General features: G+C 43.0%; 1 protein-coding gene across 2 annotated transcripts in view; it reads right to left on the bottom strand.

Moving 5' to 3' along the window:
• Positions 1-19,524, bottom strand: part of Ufd4 (ubiquitin fusion-degradation 4-like) — a 309,902-nt gene that overhangs the window by 65,452 nt on the left and 224,926 nt on the right. For both annotated transcript variants that reach the window (XM_080285051.1, XM_080285052.1), the window contains 11 exons: positions 16,182-16,416; positions 14,756-14,974; positions 13,109-13,238; positions 11,409-11,560; positions 9,782-10,172; positions 7,389-7,600; positions 5,121-5,360; positions 3,928-4,257; positions 3,493-3,721; positions 2,687-2,823; positions 1,606-1,812 (listed from right to left, as the gene is read on the bottom strand). In XM_080285051.1, coding sequence (XP_080141177.1) covers positions 1,606-1,812; positions 2,687-2,823; positions 3,493-3,721; positions 3,928-4,257; positions 5,121-5,360; positions 7,389-7,600; positions 9,782-10,172; positions 11,409-11,560; positions 13,109-13,238; positions 14,756-14,974; positions 16,182-16,416 — 2,482 coding nt within the window. The remainder of the gene's footprint in view (positions 1-1,605; positions 1,813-2,686; positions 2,824-3,492; positions 3,722-3,927; positions 4,258-5,120; positions 5,361-7,388; positions 7,601-9,781; positions 10,173-11,408; positions 11,561-13,108; positions 13,239-14,755; positions 14,975-16,181; positions 16,417-19,524) is intronic.

Raw genomic sequence — 19,524 nt, 5'->3', positions numbered from 1 at the left:
AGAGAGTCATTCCACTATCGTGTATAAAATTGAGTGAGAGAGAGAGAGAGAGAGAGAGAGACCACCCTAGTCAAGTACTTCTCCATACGAATGAAACACTTTTATATAACATGACCAAGTATTTCACCTACATACATCAATAAATGAGGACATAACCCTCAGACAAGCAAACAGACTCGTAGACTTATTATAGTCGCAGCGCATGACTCTGAGGTTGTTATTATCGTACTCTGGCAACCTACCATTCAAAAGTGCGTCTGATTTCGTGTATAATATGAGACGCGTGTGATTCGTGTATAATATGTTCGTGTATAACAATATTCGTGTATGATATATTCATGCATAATAATATGATTCGTGTATAATATGATAAGAAATCAGACGCACTTTTGAATGGTAGGTTGCCAGGGTATGATAATGACAACCTCAGAGTCATGCGCCATAACTATAGTGTACATATATACACACAAAGACAGACATAAAGACAAGTAGATGGCACATAGATAGGAGGCCAGAGACAGCTGAAAAACAAAGATACATATAGAGATACAGATAAATAAATGGTCATCATGATACTGATTATTTTCCCAACAGATAAATAACCAGAGAGTAACTGCCAATCCCATATTACCCCATCAAGTATACGTACCCAAGGATAAGTTACAACAATCCACTACATTTAAGGACAGATGACAAACCTACTTCCCTTGATCACATTTCAAAATAAATAAATAAATAAATAAATAAAAATAAGTCTGTTCTTGAAGACTGAACTCACACACTTGCCTTGGTTGTAACTGCAACTAGGGCATTCTAACCACTAAACCACCAAGAAAAAGGCATCACCAACATCAATCATTATCAACCATCGTAGTCATCATCATCATCATCATCACCTCTATTTTCCAAACTAACAATGGGGTGAGGTAGGGTTCAAAAAGTCAGTTAGAAGAAAGAATAGTAGACAAATAATATTCTTCATGTGACATAGTGTTCAGAAAGCAGGGAAGCAGAAATCCCACGATAAATAAAATATCCTTGGAGTGTGGCAGGGTTCAGGAAATAAGGAACGATAAATCAGGTGATACATTACATTAATACAGTATTCTTGGAGTGAGGTAGGGTCCAAAAAATAAGGAAGGAGAAAGCACAAGTTAAATAAATAAATATCTTTGAAGTCATGCAGTTCAGAAAATATGGAAGGAGAAAGCATAACAGTTAACCCACGGATTGCACAATTACCTTTTTTTATCCCACTCCGTTGTGCGCAAAAAATGAAGGAAGAAAAGGATTTTTTCTTTTTTTGGTTTTTGTTTATTATAAACTTGAAGATAAACATCCAGGATATCATCTGGTGAAAAGAAAAAAATCTCTCTCTCTCTCTCTCTCTCCGTCTTTGCGTAGCGCCATGTATAAGTTTGCATAGGGGTGGAGTAGTTAGCGGTAATGAACAGCAAGCACAGCCTCAGCTGTGGCTCGCAACGTGACGCACCCAGCCCGAGCTGTGGCTCACAATCCACGGGTTAAACAAGCGAGGTCGAATCCAGAAAAAGGGGAAATAAAAATCACAAGATACTGGAAAATATATAGCCTTTCACAACCCACCTTCTGCTTCATCGCCTCAACCTTGGAACGGAACCTCTTGCCCCTTCGTCCTGTCCAGCCCGCGTGGAACTCTGGCCCAAGAGTGGTCTCGGCTGTGAAGGAATGCTTGGTGTTGCGGTTGCTCTCAAAGATAAACCCTGGGAGGTCCTCTCGGAGAATTGTGGCTTGTTGCTGTCCATCAGAGTTGTGGATGTGTAGTTCACCCTCCTGGGAAAACAAAGACAGGAGTTTAAGGAAAGTTCTTGTTATGTACCCTCCCGGGAAAACAAAGACAGAGGTTTAAGGTAAGTTCTTGTTATATACCCTCCTGGGAAAACAAAGACAGAGGTTTAAGGTAAGTTCTTGTTATATACCCTCCTGGGAAAGCAAAGACAGAGGTTTTAAGTTCTTTTATATACCCTCCTAGGAAAACAAACACAAAGGTTTATGGTAACTTCTTGTTGTATACCCTCCTGGGAAAACAAAGACAGTTAGTTCTTGTTATGTACCCTCCAGGGAAAACAAAGACAGAGGTTTAAGGTAAGTTCTTGTTATATACCCTCCTGGGAAAACAAAGACAGAGGTTTAAGGTAAGTTCTTTTATATACCCTCCTGGGAAAACAAAGACAGAGGTTTAAGGTAAGTTCTTTTATATACCCTCCTGGGAAAACAAAGGTTTACAGTAAATTTTTGATGTACAGCGATCCCTTGGTTATCACGCACTTGGTTATGGCAGTTTTCATTATCACTGCTAAATGAAAATCTGCCTCCTGCCGTTATCATGCATTTTTCAGCTCAAAACATTGTTATCATGCATCTGATCTGGTTTCTGCCAACAACAATGGCTTTGAGGGATTCAAAGATGAGGCCCTGCTCATGGAGTTAATCCCAGGAGGTGGGCTCACAACCCACCTTTTTACACTGTAGCGACAAGTTGCCTATGATTTTTGCAATTTAAGAACTTATGGCAAAATTTATGGGAAAAAAAAAAAAAGAGGGGAGGGGGCGGGCCAGAAAAATTTATGTGAAACTGAAAGAAAGGGCAGCTACTTATAACAAGAATTTATTTTACAGTGGAAGTAAGTGAAGTGCATGGACCCACCTTCTTACACTGCAGTGACCAGTTGCCTATGACCAGACGAGCTGGACCAGGGCAGGAGAGGATGGGCTGGCTGGGGCTGCCTGGACGCACTGCTGACTTGGCACGCTGCAGCTTCTCCAGAAACTCACTGCGGTTCTCTGTTGGAGAGTTGAATGTGAATCATCATCATCACCATTATCATCATAAACACTACCATCATCACCAACACTGCCATCATCACCAACACCACCCTCCTCCTCCTCATTATCATCATCATCATCATCGCAAACACTTTCATCACCAACACCAGCCTCACCATCATCAACATCAATTTTTCCCCTCCACCTAAGGATATGGTGAGATAGGATTCAGAAAGCAAGCATACAAGAATCACAGAATTCCATGTAAGCAATGACCTTATCAACATATCACATATATGAAGAGTAAAACACTTGACATTCATCTGGAATGGTGTGTTAGACCCCTAGACCCACCAAGTATTTAAGTATGGGGTGTACCATAAAATGTATGTCACCCCAAAGATATATAAAAGCAGGATTGGAAAGATCTGCCAGCAAAGGTCAGTAAGAAGTATAAAAATGTAGTGATGGAATATTAGGCAAACTTATATCCCTGACTGTACTTATGCTCTTGGATCCTTCTCCTGGATTACCATGTTAAAATGAACAGCGTATTGTGACAGTGAAAGTACCTGTGCTCTCAGATCCCTTCCCTGGACTACTGAGTTAAAATGAGCATACAGTGAATACCCAGGTAAACTGAACACAATATTTACTACCAAATTAAAGTGAAGAGAGAAATAGTACCTGTGCTCTCGGACCCTCCCTCAGGACTGCCAGAGGAGTACATGGTGGCCAGTTTTCCATCAAGTATGAATCGGAACCAACCGTTGGAGCCATTGGAGAGCTCAAGTGCAGCAGCGTCACTCCAGATGTACAAGCAGTCCCGTCCACGTGCCACGCACCAGTCTCGCCAGTGGTATGCTCGGCCCGCCACTACTTCCTTGGCATCCTCTAGCCCTGGCTCCTCCCCTTCCTGATGTGCAGTGAAAAGAGAGGCATTATTAGTGTCATCATAACACCATCATTATCATCACCATCATCACAATAATCATCATCAACATCATCCATCTCTTCTCCTACCCAATGATGGGGTATGGTTGGATTCATACCAAAATATCAGGGGACTCCCCCACAGGGGCAGTTGCTTGCCTGCATATGGTAAATGCAAGCCATACATACCTGATCATCTTTGCCCTTGATAGGTGTAGTGTATTCTTCTATAGGTGGATCAGCAGGCCCAGCTAGTGATGCTACCTTACTGATAACTCCCAGGCGGGCACAGTGCTCCAGTAACAGTGGTGCGGCCTTCCCTAGTAGATCATCCACCATCTGCAGTGCCACCAGATGTCCATCTTCATCTTCCTCATTGCCTAAGACTAGCGCCATTACTTCCACCAGCTGTGACCCCAAGGCACTACTACTGCTTCCGCCACTGGTACTGCTGCCTGGTGCACCTGTGGTGGTGGTGGTGGTGGTAGTGGTGATGGTCGCTTCGTCACCACCACACACCTGGGCAAAGATCATACCAACATTATCATCAACATTATCCTTTTCCCACATAAAGATAGGCTAAGGGATCCTGAAACACTGAAAGAGAAAACATGAAAGGAGGCATAACAAACTGCATAGGTGGAGGAATGAGGGCAGCAAGTTGTGAAGGATGTGTGAGAGTGGTGAGGATGAGAGAGTTGAACATTTTTTGCTTGAATGTGGAGGGCAGAGATGTTGGATGTGGTGAGATGTGAGACAGGTGAGGAAAAACTGGAAGGGAATACATGAAATCCAAGCTGGGACCTAGTAAGACCAACACTGTTCTTTCTAGGTCTAAGCTGTGTAACTGTGAGCATCAGAGATGGGTACTGTACAACTCAGCGGTGTAGCAGTGTAGGGTGTTGTAGTCTGTGGTGAGGCGATGTTTGGTGTGCAGTTAAACAGTGTGTCAAAGTGTGTGGTGTGCTAGAGGTGGGGCAATGTGGTGACTGTATAGTGTAAGGGTACGAGATCTGTGTAACATGTGGCAGTCTTATGTGTGGCAAAGTAACGTGTAGCAGATTAAGGTACAACATCTCCTACCAAATAAAGACACTTCTGACATCATCATCATCAAAATCATCATCTTCATCATCATCATCACCATAATCATCATCTTCATCATCATCATCATCATCAACACCATCCCAACCTCTTTTTCTTACCCAGGGATGGGGTGAGGCAAAGTCCAAAGAGCAAGGAAGGAAAGGGGAAAAAAAAAAATAATAATAATGAAGGAAGAAGAACTTATCAACAACATACTTAAATGGGTCACACTTTCATTCACTAACCAGTCATGCTAACCAGTCATTCACTAACCAGTCATGTATCAAAGAAATTACCTGATGAAGCAGGGGTGCAGGGATATAATGTACCATCTTCCTGAGTATGCTGAGTGAGGCCTTGCGGACCGTGTGGACCATCGTGGCCTGGAAGGTGTGGCAGAATACAGGGAGAAGGCGACTTAGGTAGACTGGGGCCATCTCCACGTCTCCTCTTGGCTCACCACTACTGCTACTTCCACTTGCTTCTGGGTCCTCTGAACTCACTGGTGCTCCTTCCTCACTGGTTTTCTTACTCTCCTGGGAAAGCAAATACTGGTGTGGTTAATTTTGCTTGGACCATTTGTAATTAAGTACAGAAGATAGAAAAATGGTTGAAATGGTTATACAGTACTTTATGATGTTAAAATGTTTATTACATTACTGCATTACTAAAAATAACTTACAGTAAGGTTTGCAGTACAGTAACTGGTGACTGCAATATTCATTTTCTAATTTCTAGCAGATAAAAATTTACACTTTACACTTCATGTAGACAAGTTCTATAATCACTGATATACTGAGACATTCTGTTTTAGCAATGTAATTCCAAATTAACATAACTTCCAAATTTTCATCCTATAATCCTACTCCAAAATTCCACATTACAATGATATGGGCAGAAACCAGGAACAAGAAACCTAACACTTCATACTGTATCATTTACAAAGGCTCCAACATGCTTGCATGCATTGGCCTTGGTTAACTAATGACGACTCTCCATGCTACTTGATCACTAGCAGTCTCTCTATTCAGTCCCATATACGAGGTCACACTCTATGACCTTGTCCCAGGTCTTTAATGGTCTGCCTCTCGCAACCCTACCCCCGATGTTCACACTACCACACAGTATTACACTCCTAACATATGACACTTAATACTTCAATCCAATGACGTCAGTTTTACTTTATTACTACTATCACCAGATGATTTATTTGGATGAGATTTTTTTTTAGCCATCCATCATCCAATCCTATGTCGCCCCATGAGAAGCATAAGAGCCCGGGCTAGGCAAGTTGGTCCTGATATTTAAGATGAGAGTGACCAGCCTCACTCATCCCTGAGTGGCATTACTTAAGCAATAAACCCCAACCACCCTTTGGATATAAACCTTCACCAGAAGGGGGCTCTCCCTACGTGCTAAGGGGTCTTTGTATGCAGCATGTGTTAGGAGTGTAATGCTGTATGGCAGTGAGACCTGGGCAGTGAAGGAGGAAGACATTCGCCGGCTCAGACGTACAGAAATGACAATGATTAGGTGGATGTGCTGTGCGTCCCTGCGTCCAAGGCCTGGAGGGGCTGGGTTTACAATGGAAGAGTTGAGAGGTAGGATGGGACTGGAGTGTATTGGTGTTGTGATGAGGAGAGGTAGATTGAGGTGGTTTGGACATGTGGAGAGGATGGGGGATGATAGTTGGGTGAGGAAGGTGAGAAGTGTTAATATTGGGGGTGGGGTTATGAGGGGTAGACCGAGAAAGACATGGGACGAGGTCATTAAGTGTGACCTTAGGGTTAAGGGACTGAACAGGGAGGCTGCAATGGATCGTGCAGCATGGAGAGCCGCCATTAGGTGACCAAGGCCGACACATGCAAGCATGTTGGAGCCTTTAAAAACGAAAACGAAACAGCTCAATCCAACTGGAATGCAATAATTACCCACTTAACCACTAGGCGCCAAAATTTGGTTATATGGTTATCACCCAGCATAGTAAATGGTTTCCTGGTGTACAGGAAACCATTTGGCTTGTCACTCAGTGCAGTTACCCACAGGCAGAAGGAAGAGGAAAGAATGAAGGAAAGAATGACAGAAAGGGAAGTGTAAAGTCACCCGTAAGAAGAAGGACGAGGAAAGAAAGAAGGAAAGGAAGAAGAAGAGGATGGAAGGAAAGGAAGAAGAAAAGGATGGAAGGAAAGAAGAATGGAGGAGAGAAAAGGGTATCTTGGAGTTAAGATATAACCTTTATTAACCCTTTCAGCAATATGGCTTTTTCCTACGCTCAACTGAATCACAACAAAATGGCAACACAGCAAAGAAAAATGCATCACTGAATTAAAGAATTTGAGAGGAAACTATACCCAGTTCACTATCACTAGGCTTAAAACTGTCATCTCTCCTTCTTGATGGCTGAGCTATAACAAGAGATGAACAATATAGTACTATGCTACTAAAAAAAGAAGCACTATGGAAAGGATGGAGAACCATAATATTGTTGGAAATAGACTGCAAGTGGATGAAAATATCCACAAAGTTAAAGTGAATTAACTACAGAAAATCCAGTGAGTGCTTACCTTACTCTCTGAAACCACAAGCCACTCCGCTGGACTCTGTAATATGGCAGCCACCTCCCTGTGCCCCTCATCATTGCGCTCCCGGGCTTTGTCCAGCGGGGTCTTTCCATCCTCATCCCTCAGGTCTGGGTTTGCCCCGTGACGCAGAAGCACCTTGGCGATCTGTGGCCGGCCAAAGCACGCCGCGTAGTGCAGGGAGGAAGAACGTTGACCTGTGAGGCAGGGTGATTATCAGGCACTTGATCATAACCACAGCTTAACTCTTGCAATCCAATGGCATAGGTTTTATTTAATTTTCACGTTTTCACGATGCTATTCAACTTAGGAGGGACATTTATTAGGGAGTGAGTTAATTTAGGTTGTAATCTAACCCCTTCAGCTTGAAAAGTCAATCCCAAACTGAAAAAAAGTCACCAGAAGGTACCATTAATTAAAGAAGGAAAAGTAGTATGTCATCAAAATATAGGTGTTAAGAATTTTTTCCATCCATCCTGGGATAGGTTACTCAGACATTTATGGCGAGAGGGACCTGATTCCTATCCCAGAGTGGCAGTACATCAGCAATAAATCCCAACCACACCTCAGACCAAAACCCTTATGGGCACATCTGTTTTTTCACTAGACCACCTGGCATCCATTTGCTGGTTATATGGTTACCACCCACCATAGTAAACGATTTCCATAGGAGGACTATCCGAAAATTTTAATTACTGTAACTTTTCCTGTACCTGTGTAAGTTCATTTTAGACCCATATCAGGTCCAAGCAAAACAGATCTTAAAAAAAAAAAAAAGGGGGGGGAGAGAGAGAGAGAGAGAGGGGGGGGGGGGATCCCACATTACTGTTACAGAGAGTTGGAATGAATGGAGAATGAAAGACTAAATTTGGAGAGTGTATGTTGGTAAACTGGAGGGTGGGAATGGGGAGGGTGAGACTGAATATGAAATGGATAGATGGAGTTGAAAGGTACATGGGAGAGGGATGTGCTGAAGAAAGGGCAGCCTGTTGGCCCCGGACAGGGTTACACATAAAAGGTTCATTTGTGGCCACCCCTTCAGGGATTAACGCATCTGTGTATGGAGAGAGAGTTGGAAAGGCCAAAGGACAGGTTACCATAGTCCAAACATGTAACCCACTGCATCTGGTGACATTTCTTTTTAGTTTATTCATCCCATTTTCAGATTTTTACCAGTAATTAACTTTCTGACAGACATTATTTAGTGATGAGGTTAAGGAAGACTTTACCTAACCCCTCCGATTCAAAAGTCTCTCCTGAGCTGGGGGAGAGGGGAGTCTTGAGAGGGAAAGCTAATACAAGGTCACTGCATCAATCAGGTCACCATAGTTACCTCCCACAGCTGTTCCCTAGGCACTCAATTTACCTACCAACCAAACATGAGTGGATAGGCACCTGAGTCACGTGATGCCAGCAGTCCACACCAAGATTTGAACCCTGATGCTAATGGGCCAGAAGTTTTGCAGTCAAGCTGATGATGTGTACTTTGTTTTATTGGTGCTCGGGAGACCTTTAAATGGAAGGATCTGATCTAGCCTTCATTAAAACCTTTCATTCAGTCACCCACAAAAGTCATGTCACTGATCCAAGCCTGTCAGTGTATTTAAAACAGCAGAAAGATAACCACTTTTCTGGTAACACTGAGGGTTTGAAGGTGAGGTAGGATACATGTTTATGCTAGGAGAGAGGTCCAGGACTGTTGACATAATTTTTGTGGATAATGAATGGTACAGTCAATACTAAAGTCCGTTTGCCTTCCTTGCCTCTTGATCAATGCTGGGTCAAAATTGCATAGTTGAGAAGTGGTGAACAACGGTGCATATTATCACCCATAGATGAATGATAATTTATGCACGTCGAATCAATAATTTACATTCAAGCATTTATGAATCCAGTAGGGAAAGACAGGCTGTTGTTGTTAAGTAACCCTGATCTGTCTGGCTGAACAGACCCATCTACCGCAGGCAAGCAACTGCCCTTGAAGGGTCATGCCACACAGTGAACCCATGTTCCCTTGTGGCAAACAGTGCCTCACCACAGCAGGGTGCAGGAGAAAAAGTGGAGGTTTGGTTCCTGGATGGATGTCACATTTGCATCTCCACCCAGTTAACAGTGGCACCATAGTAGGCTCCACATACCACATAATTTGGTGATATGGTTAACACCCAGCATTCTGAGTGGTTTTCTGGGTTACAGGAAACCAACAGCTTGTCACTTCATCTGGAGTCCCCCAAAATAGAAAGAAGGGTAATAAGAGGTGACAGGAATGATGGGAGAAAACATGAAGAGAGAATGGCAGATATATAAATGATAGAGGTAGAAAAAGCAAGCAGACTTTAGTATTTGACTGTACAATACTTGACTGAGGAGGAGCTTACCTTTATTAACATCAGCACCTCTCTCACACAGGAATTCCACCATCTCCTGGGTTCCAAAAGCAGAGGCCCAGTTGAGCAAAGTCTGGCCCACATCGTCCATAAAATTGACCTCTATACCACCACTGTCTATAGCATCAATCAACGCATCAGTGTCTTTGCTTCTGATGCAGTCGATGAGTTGCCGGTGGGTCTTCTCCCCAGGGCTGTCCATCCGTCTCAAACCGGGGAGTCTGCTGGCTACCGCACTCATGCCTGATTTAGGGAGGGCCTTTCTTCCCTCAAATAGCAACACAAGGAGAAGGTCAACTAGTCGCATGGTGTCCAGCACACAACGCTCATCTCCTTGCAGTGCCTTTTCAATAGCGTCTGGCAGTTCAGATCTTAATAAATTCTGAAAAAGTGTCATGTTGTTAGTACATCAATGCCAGAGAGATACAAACATTTTCAATAAAGTACAAACAGCACAGTGTCAAATCCTAAAATACACAAAAATATTTTCATCATTCATCACAGAAGCCCGTGTTGCCCCATGAGCATAGAAGCTTGGGGCTAGGCAAGATGATCCTGACATTTTAGATGAGAGTGACCAGCCTCACTCATCCCTGAGTGGCATTACGTGAGCAATAAACCCCAACCACCCCATGGATATAAATCTGCACAGGTCCAATTCGACTGGAGCGCTGTAATTACCCACTAAACCACCAGGCGCCATAATTTGGTTATATGGTTATCACCTAGAATAGTAAATGATTTCTAAGTGTACAGGAAACCATTTGGCTTGTCACTCAGTGTTGAGTCACCCAGAGAGAAGGAAGAGGAAAGACTGAAGGAAAGAAAGACCAAAGAGGAAGGAAGGAAAGAAGAAAGGAAGAGAGGATAGGGCAGTCACCAGAGAGCAGCACTACATCAAGTGAGTGGCTGGTGAGTGCCAAGAAAATTATAATGTCCGAAAGTGACTATTAAGAAACGACACACATCTTATTACTACGAATTATAGTGTATACTACATACAGTATATCTTAACATTTTTTATAGATTAACAATGAAATAGAATAGGAAACCTGAAATCAAAGACTGAGTACAACAGTCCTTAAAGAGATAAGAACAATGGCTGAAGTAGGTTTTACCCACAGTTCATTCTCATTCGTATAATATTCATGTGAGACCCACTAAGAAAAATACAGTACTTGATGGGAACTTAAAGAAAAATAACACGACACAAGTGCATCCCCTACTGTAACAATAACACACCTGAAGAACAGAATAAACAGGAGAGAAGACCTAAAATGAACAGAATAAACAGGAGAAAAGACCTAAAATGAACAGAATAAACAGGAGAGATAACCTAAAAAAAGAAATTAGTGTGGGCTTAAAGACAAAAGAAAATGGTGAGAGAAAAAAAAAAGTATGCAGAAGGAAAGGGCAAGCAATGAACTCCCAATATTAACATACAGAACATAAGAACCCCTGTACTAAATAAGTAGTGGCAGTGCGCGTAGAGGAATGAGACAATGAAGGAGGGGAAGGACATACTGTAGTGAAGGAAGTAAAAGATGACAGAATATACTGAGAAAGACAAAAAAAAGATGTAAAAGGAAATATAAAACAACCGAACCCCAGTACCTACATGCGTAATACTAGGTGAGCCACGGCATAGAGTGGATAAGAGTGATATGACTGTGGACACTGATGCCGCCTGCTTGGAAGTGTCAGGGGTGGCAGTGGGTGGTGCTCCTGGGGCCGCCGCTGTTGCCCCTGGCGCTTGTTGGGGTGCTGCGCCTGAAAATACAACACAGACGATGATACAAAATAATACAACAAAAACAATGATTCTGCAAATACAACAAGAACCATGATAAAGAAAATGCATGAACAGTGATACAGAAATAAATGTGAACAATGATACAGAAAATACAATGCGAACAATGATACAGAAAATACAACATGAACAATGATACAAAAAATACAACATGAACAATGATACAGAAAATATAACAACAATCTGATATAGAAAATAAACTACATTGATGATATGAATATTCCTTGTTATATGTCACCTTTTTCTATCTACAAACTCTGTCTATCTACCTATCTCACTATCTATTTATCTATAAAGTACACCCTCAGTATAACGAACTAATTGGTACCAGACCCTTGATGTTAAAGCCAATAGTTTGTTAAAGCCGAACACCATGCTGTTCTATTTATGGTTCCAATCACGACGCTGGTCACCCAGAGACCGATGTGATGTTCTGGACGATGTGGAGAAGTGCAGATGTGTGTGCACGTGCGCATGTGTAGGGACGCCACACTGGATGGTGTTTCCCACACGTCCATTCTTTTACTGAATACAAAATTTGTTAAATGAACATAACGTTCGGCCAGTTCAAGATTGTTTCATTTTTAAAGGCTCCAACATGCTTGCATGTGTCGGCCTTGGTCACCTAATGGCGGCTTTCCATGCTGCACAATCCATTGCAGCCTCCCTGGTCAGTCCCTTAACCCTGAGGTCACACTTAATGCCCTCGTCCCATGTCTCTCTCGGTCTACCCCTCATAACCCCACCCCCAATATTAACACACTGCACCTTCCTTACCCAATTATTATCCCTCATTCTCTCCACATGTCCAAACCATCTCAATCTACCTCTCCTCATCACAACACCAATACACTCCAGTCCCATCCTACCTCTCAACTCTTCCATCGTAAACCCAGCCCCTCCAAGCCATGCACGCAGGGATGCACTACACATCCACCTAATCATCGTCATTTCTGTACGTGTGAGCCGGCGAATAAAACCGATATTCATTAAAAGACAGTTCTGTATATCAAGGGTTTACTGTATCTACCTCCCTAGTGGTATTTTTATCCGTCTATCTATCTATCCATCTATCCATATATTTATTTATCTGTTTCCTGCCTAAGAGTGTTGTGTGAGGCCAGCTATTGGACTTTTTGCCCTATAACACTATTACTGTAGTAGTAGCAGTTGAAACCCCAGGCTTGACTGAACATGATCCTGGTAGACTGCAGGCTGAAGATACACTCCTCCTGCAGCCCACCATCCTCTTTTGGGGGAAAGGAGAGGAGATGAGGAATGGAGATGAGGAACAGCTGTATACCTAACAGGGCAGTGGAGAAACTTGATTATAATGGTGCCACCACACAAAGGGATCCTTTTCAGCAACTCTAATGGCAGCATCTCCCATGATTAACAGTGACCATCCCCGTCCTACCTAAAAAATAAAAAAGATGTCCCTCGGCTGAATGGGTTAAGAGAAATCCCGCATGTGAAGGTGGCTGAAGCAAGGGCCGTGATGTGGTTACCTGCAAGGCGAGCAAGGAGGTGTGTAACGAGGCAGTGCTGAGCAAGGGGCGCCGGGTCCTGAGCACGGCGTGTGAAGCGATCGGCCAGTGAGGCAAAGCAGCGTAGCGCTCCATCTGCCACATGCTGGTCCTGAAAACACAGACAACAGTTAATGACAAGATAAATCACTATAATGATATAAAAATAAATAAGTCCCATTTCAAGTTACCATTCTGACATTCATTACTGCTATTTAGTTCACAGTACATTACAAAAATTTGCAATAAAAGTTCCATTGCTATCAATATAAATGTGGATGTTGGAGTGGCCCTGGTGAGAGACGGTAGAGTTTTGGAAACTCCCTGTACTGTTGTTTGCAGATGATGCTGTGTTGTTGAGTGAAGACGAAGGGGAGCTGCAAGGCTTGGTGGATGAGTTTGGGGGAGTGAGTATGAAATGGAATCTAAAGGTGAATGTAGGGAAGAGTAAAGTGATGGTCTTTGAGAGAGGTGAAGTCGGTGAATGTACAGTGAGGTTGGATGGTAAGGAAACGGAAAATGTGAGTACATTTAAGTACTTGGGGAGTGTGATGAGTAAAGATGGAAGTTTACAGGGTGAAGTGCTTGAAAGGGTACAGCAGGGAAGAAAGGTTGCTGGTTCCTTGAAAGCAGTGATAAGAAACAGGGAAGTGAGCATGGAAGTGAAAAAGTTACTACATGACAGTATTGTGATACCAACTCTAACGTATGGAAGTGAAGCTTGGACATTGTTGGAAGGACACAAGTCAAGAGTGGGAGCAGTGGAAATGAGTTATTTAAGAGGAGCCTGTGGAGTCACATGGAGAGACAGGCTGACAAATGAGGATATAAAGGAGCATTGTGGTGTGGATGTGGATGTGACAGGAAGCATTAGGAGGAATACACTGAAGTGGTTTGGCCATGTGGAGAGGATGGAGGGTGAGAGACTGACGAGGAGAGTGTATGTGAGTGAGGTGGAGGGTGGGAGATGGAGGGGGAGACCAAGGATGAGATGGAGGGATGGAGTGGGGAGGTATATGAGAGAGGGGGGTGTGAGTTGGGAGCAGGGCAGTGAAATGGTGGGGGACAGGGCGACGTGGAGACGATTTGTTTGTGGCCACCCCGTACGGGATTGAGGCATCTGGCAATAGATAGACAGACAGATAAATGATCTTGACAATTATCCTAACAACCCCCTCCCATGCTTTATTTCCAAACTGGGCAATGACTTTGGTACTCCCTTCCCTGGAGTACACCAGGCACACTATGTGCCATGAGCCTTCAGACTATGTGCCATGACCCTTCAGCTGTCACTATTGCAGTGCTAATCCACAACATTCCTACTAAATACGTGGTAGGCCTGTCTCATTCAATACTCATATGGTTTAATGGTATTATCAGAGGTGTTTTTACAACATGCCTGTGTATCTTGTGAAAGATCAGTTAAATCTGCTGTAAAGAGATTTGCAGTAATTCATCACTTTCTTGCCACAGCTTGGGACGAAAATAATGTCTTTCTGTAGAGCAGAACAATTAAACACTTAACCATCACCATCAACCCCCAGCTGTCTGGAAAAAGCATGATACTTTGGAACAACTCTGACCTATAAAGAGCACTGCCTGTAGCTGCAACAAGCTGGGCATACCCACCTCATGCCTAAGCAGTGTGGACAGTGATTCAACACAGGGCGCCAGTCCCGGGTCCGCTGGCTCCATCTTGCCACACAGCCGAGAAACCAGATGCATGGCCGAGTGCAGAGTGTCTTTGTGCACCAGGTGGCCATTGTCTCGGATGAATGACAGAACGCAGTTCAGACCACCAGCTTCAAATACTGCACCAGCCTCACGTGTACAAATCAACTCCAAAACCTGAAAATGTAGAGAGGAATGAGCTAAGGGTACAGGAATGTGAGGATGATAATTACAAGAACACTTGTGAAAAATATAAGGATCATGGACACCATGCAGTTCAGACCACCAGCTTTAAACACTGCACCAGCCTCATGTATGCAAATTAACTCCAAAGCCAGTGGGGATGTTTACTATTATTACAGTAATGATAAAGGAGCAAACCTGTACAGATATGAGCAAAAGGAGTGAACCTTTCCATTCATAAAAATATAGAAGCTTGCAAACTTTGGATCAAAAGTTTTGAATACAGCTCCAGCCTCACAACTCATGATAAATCATGAGACTGCAGCAAATAATAATTTTACAAGGATAAAGAAATGTGGAAATGGTATTACAGTAGCTAAAGGAGTAAGGGTGAAAACTATATGAATTTAAAAGAGCAAACAGTTTAGACCACCAGCAACAACTACTGCACCGGCCTTGTGTGTGCAGGTTAACTGTACAACCCAGCACCATACAAAAATGCATCTATACCAAAAGCAGAGCAATAAATACCACACTGTTCTGACCATATATTCAAGTATTGCTGGTCTAATTATCCATTTGAGTACAGGATGTTTGATGGCAATTCTAAATCTATCTATCTATCTATCTATAGCCCGACGCCCTAATCCCGCAAAGGGTGGCCGCAGACAAAACGCCTGGAAAAATTCTATATGATCCACCTAAAATTCTACAATTATCTTACAATGAATGATTATCTGTAACCAGTTCTCATTTAAGTACTGGAACACTCGAGCCACACCACTCAAGATGCCTGTCAGAATCATCCCACTACAGCACATCATCTTTACTGACATTCTAAACTTTACATTGATACAGTCATAAAACTGAGAACATGTTACATTGAAATGTATTTATAAGATCATAATAATAATGCAACAGATATTCTTGATTTTTTAGAACCAATGGCATCATTACTGTTGGAGTGTTATTACATAAAACCCACTGGAAAATGAAAAAACAAACCCATTTTTCCCACTGAAGGAGAAGGATCCTGAGGTAAGGTTACAATAATCCAGTATAATTAAGGATAGATGACCAGCCTCTTCCTCTTAGTTGTATTAAATGATAAAAATGCAACCAGTCACCTCCTGGGCACCAAACTTATTCAAGACTTACTGCATCTGGCACCTGAAACACCAGACTACCAATATGTACATACCTTAATACACTGCTCAGCCAGGTCCTTGCTGGTACGTGAGCAAACATCAGCTACCACCAGCCTGTTGCACATGGCCTTGATGGCACCCTCTACGGTGGTGATGCGACGGGTGCACTCAGCGGACACATCCAGGTAGTATGTGATGGCACGGGCCGTCACCTCCAACACATTGTCGGGGGCACACTCATCCAGGAAGATGCGGCACAGGGCAGGCAGGAACGTACGAGGGGGACAACTGTTGGCCAAAAGTAAACAAATAAGTCAGTTTGTCAAGGCTTTACTTAATTAGTTTCGCAACCCTAGATTCAGCCAAAATAGAACAGCAGCTTTTCTCAATTAGTCTGAAACCCTCAAAGTAGACAAATCTGTAACGTAAAGTATGGTAAGTCCTTGTTGTAAGTCACCTTTTTTAACAAACCTTACTAAATTAATTCAACGCTCATTACTCCCACAACACAGCACTAATAATGTGGAAAAAGTTGTGATATTTTCAAGCAACTCTGAAATAATTCAGTAATAATGAGGGCTGTCTGTAGTTTTGAAGAAGTTAAATAGGTGGAAAAATCAACAGACAGTGACAGCCCTTAAACAAAACGATCACCATACTAAAGGGATCAGTCATTTCACCAAAACAATAAACTTTTCATATTTTCATTTAATTTTGCTATCTTCCGACAGTTTTATTCTGCTTCAGTGACTTTTCAGCTACCACCAGCCTGTTGCCTGAATGTAGGGAAGAGTAAAGTGAGGGTCTTTGAGAGAGGTGAAGTTAGTGAATGTACAGCGAGGTTAGATGGTGAGGAATTGGAAAATGTGAGTACATTTAAGTATTTGGGTAGTGTGATGAGTAAGGATGGAGGTTTGGAGGGTGAAGTGCTGGAAAGGGTACAGCAGGGAAGAAAGGTTGCTGGTTCCTTGAAAGCAATGATAAGAAACAGGGAAGTGAGCATGGAAGTGAAAAAGTTACGACATGACAGTACTGTGATACCAACTCTAACGTACGGAAGTGAAGCTTGGACATTGTTGGAAGGACACAAGTCAGGAGTGACAGCAGTGGAAATGAGTTATTTAAGAGGAGCCTGTGGAGTCACATGGAGAGACAGGCTGACGAATGAGGATATAAAGGAGCGTTGTGGTGTGGATGTGATAGGAAGCGTTATGAGGAACACACTGAGGTGGTTTGGCCATGTGGAGAGGATGGAGGGTGAAAGACTGATGAAGAGAGTGTATGTGAGTGAGGTGGAGGGGGGAAGAGGGAGGGGGAGGCTGAGGATGAGATGGAGGGATGGGGTGGAGAGGTATATGAGAGAGGGGGGTGTGAGTTGGGAGCAGGGCAGTGAAATGGCGGGGGACAGGGCGACTTGGAGGCGATTTGTTTGTGGCCACCCCAAACGGGATTGAGGTGTCTGGCAATAGATAGATAGATAGACTTTTCAGACTACAGGGACTAGATGATACAGACTTCCTTGAATCCTTTTCAATGTGAGATTTTTTCCTAAGCTGAATGAAATGTCTAGTGGTGGTAAAAAAAAAAAAAAAAAAAAATCCTCAGTTTGTAAATAGTAACATCCAATCCCACATTAGCCCCTTCAGGATGTAAGGGACTCAGGATTGACCGCCATAAGCCAGTATTGTACATTTAGGGATAAAGATTGACCTCCTTCCCCTGATGGCATTACATGATCGAATCTATCTATCTATTGCCAGACGCCTCAATCCCGTTTGGGGTGGCCACAAACAAATCGCCTCCAAGTCGCCCTGTCCCCCGCCATTTCACTGCCCTGCTCCCAACTCACACCCCCCTCTCTCATATACCTCTCCACCCCATCCCTCCATCTCATCCTCGGCCTCCCCCTCCCTCTTCCCCCCTCCACCTCACTCACATACACTCTCTTCATCAGTCTTTCACCCTCCATCCTCTCCACATGGCCAGACCACCTCAGTGTGTTCCTCATAACGCTTCCTATCACATCCACACCACAACGCTCCTTTATATCCTCATTCGTCAGCCTGTCTCTCCATGTGACTCCACAGGCTCCTCTTAAATAACTCATTTCCACTGCTCTCACTCTTGACTTGTGTCCTTCCAACAATGTCCAAGCTTCACTTCCGTACGTTAGAGTTGGTATCAAAATACTGTCATGTAGTAACTTTTTCACTTCCATGCTCACTTCCCTGTTTCTTATCACTGCTTTCAAGGAACCAGCAACCTTTCTTCCCTGCTGTACCCTTTCAAGCACTTCACCCTCCAAACCTCCATCCTTACTCATCACACTACCCAAATACTTAAACCTACTCACATTTTCCAATTCCTCACCATCCAACCTCGCTGTACATTCACTAACTTCACCTCTCTCAAAGACCATCACTTTACTCTTCCCTACATTCACCTTTAGGTTCCGTTTCTTACACACTCTCTCAAACTCATCCACCAAGCCTTGCAGCTCCCCTTCGTCTTCACTCAACAACACAGTATCATCTGCAAACAACAGTACAGGGAGTTTCCAAACACTATCCTCTCTCACCAGGGCCACTCCAACATCCACTACCCTACCTTGTACCTCTTTTATTACCCCATCCATGTACAGATTGAACAACCATGGAGACATGACACATCCCTGTTTCAAACCAACTTTCAAAGAGAAAAATTCACTTAGTTCACCATCCACACACACTGAATCTAATTGGGGAATTCTAGCCAATAAACCACCTTGGATGAACCAATTTTAGTGTTCCATGTATTTTTCACTAGATCAATTTCTTCCCTTTAGATTTTTGTTTTATAGTGGAAGGGAAAATCAAAGCTATATCTATACAATCCGTCTTCTTCAAAAAGTCTCTTTCAACGTGAATAAATCAGTCTGCATATAACAAGAACAAAATGAATAATACAGTGCCTCATCTGACTGAAGGTGTTAAGGCAGCAGGCAAGTGGCAGACACAACTCCTGACTAAACTGAACATGAACACAGTGGACAGCAGATTGAAATTACCCTCCTCCTGCAGTCCACCAGCCTCTTTTGGGGGATGGGGAATGAGGTGAGGGACGTTTGTATAACCAGGCCAGCAGAGACAACTGTTTATATCGGTGCTACTGTGAGAAGACGTCCCTCTCCAGCACCAATTTGTTACAAGCCAACAAAACCAAATTCACTGTGTATTCACCTCCTCTCTCATACCAAGACCCATATTTAAGTCAGTTAAGGAAGCTCCTAAGACCTTTTTCTAAATGATTTACTTTGCTTTATTACACCTTACTGTCCCATTCTGTGTTGCATAAATCCATCAAATACAGCCATGTTTATTACACATTATTGTCTCATTCTGTGTTGTATAAATCCTT

This window comes from Coenobita brevimanus, chromosome 104 (genome assembly GCF_032717465.1).
Source record: "Coenobita brevimanus isolate Jiangsu-jjx chromosome 104, ASM3271746v2, whole genome shotgun sequence".
NCBI classification, from domain to species: Eukaryota; Metazoa; Arthropoda; class Malacostraca; order Decapoda; family Coenobitidae; genus Coenobita; species Coenobita brevimanus.
The sequence above is the reverse complement of the archived record's forward strand: the minus strand, read 5'-3'. Positions and strand labels throughout refer to the sequence as shown.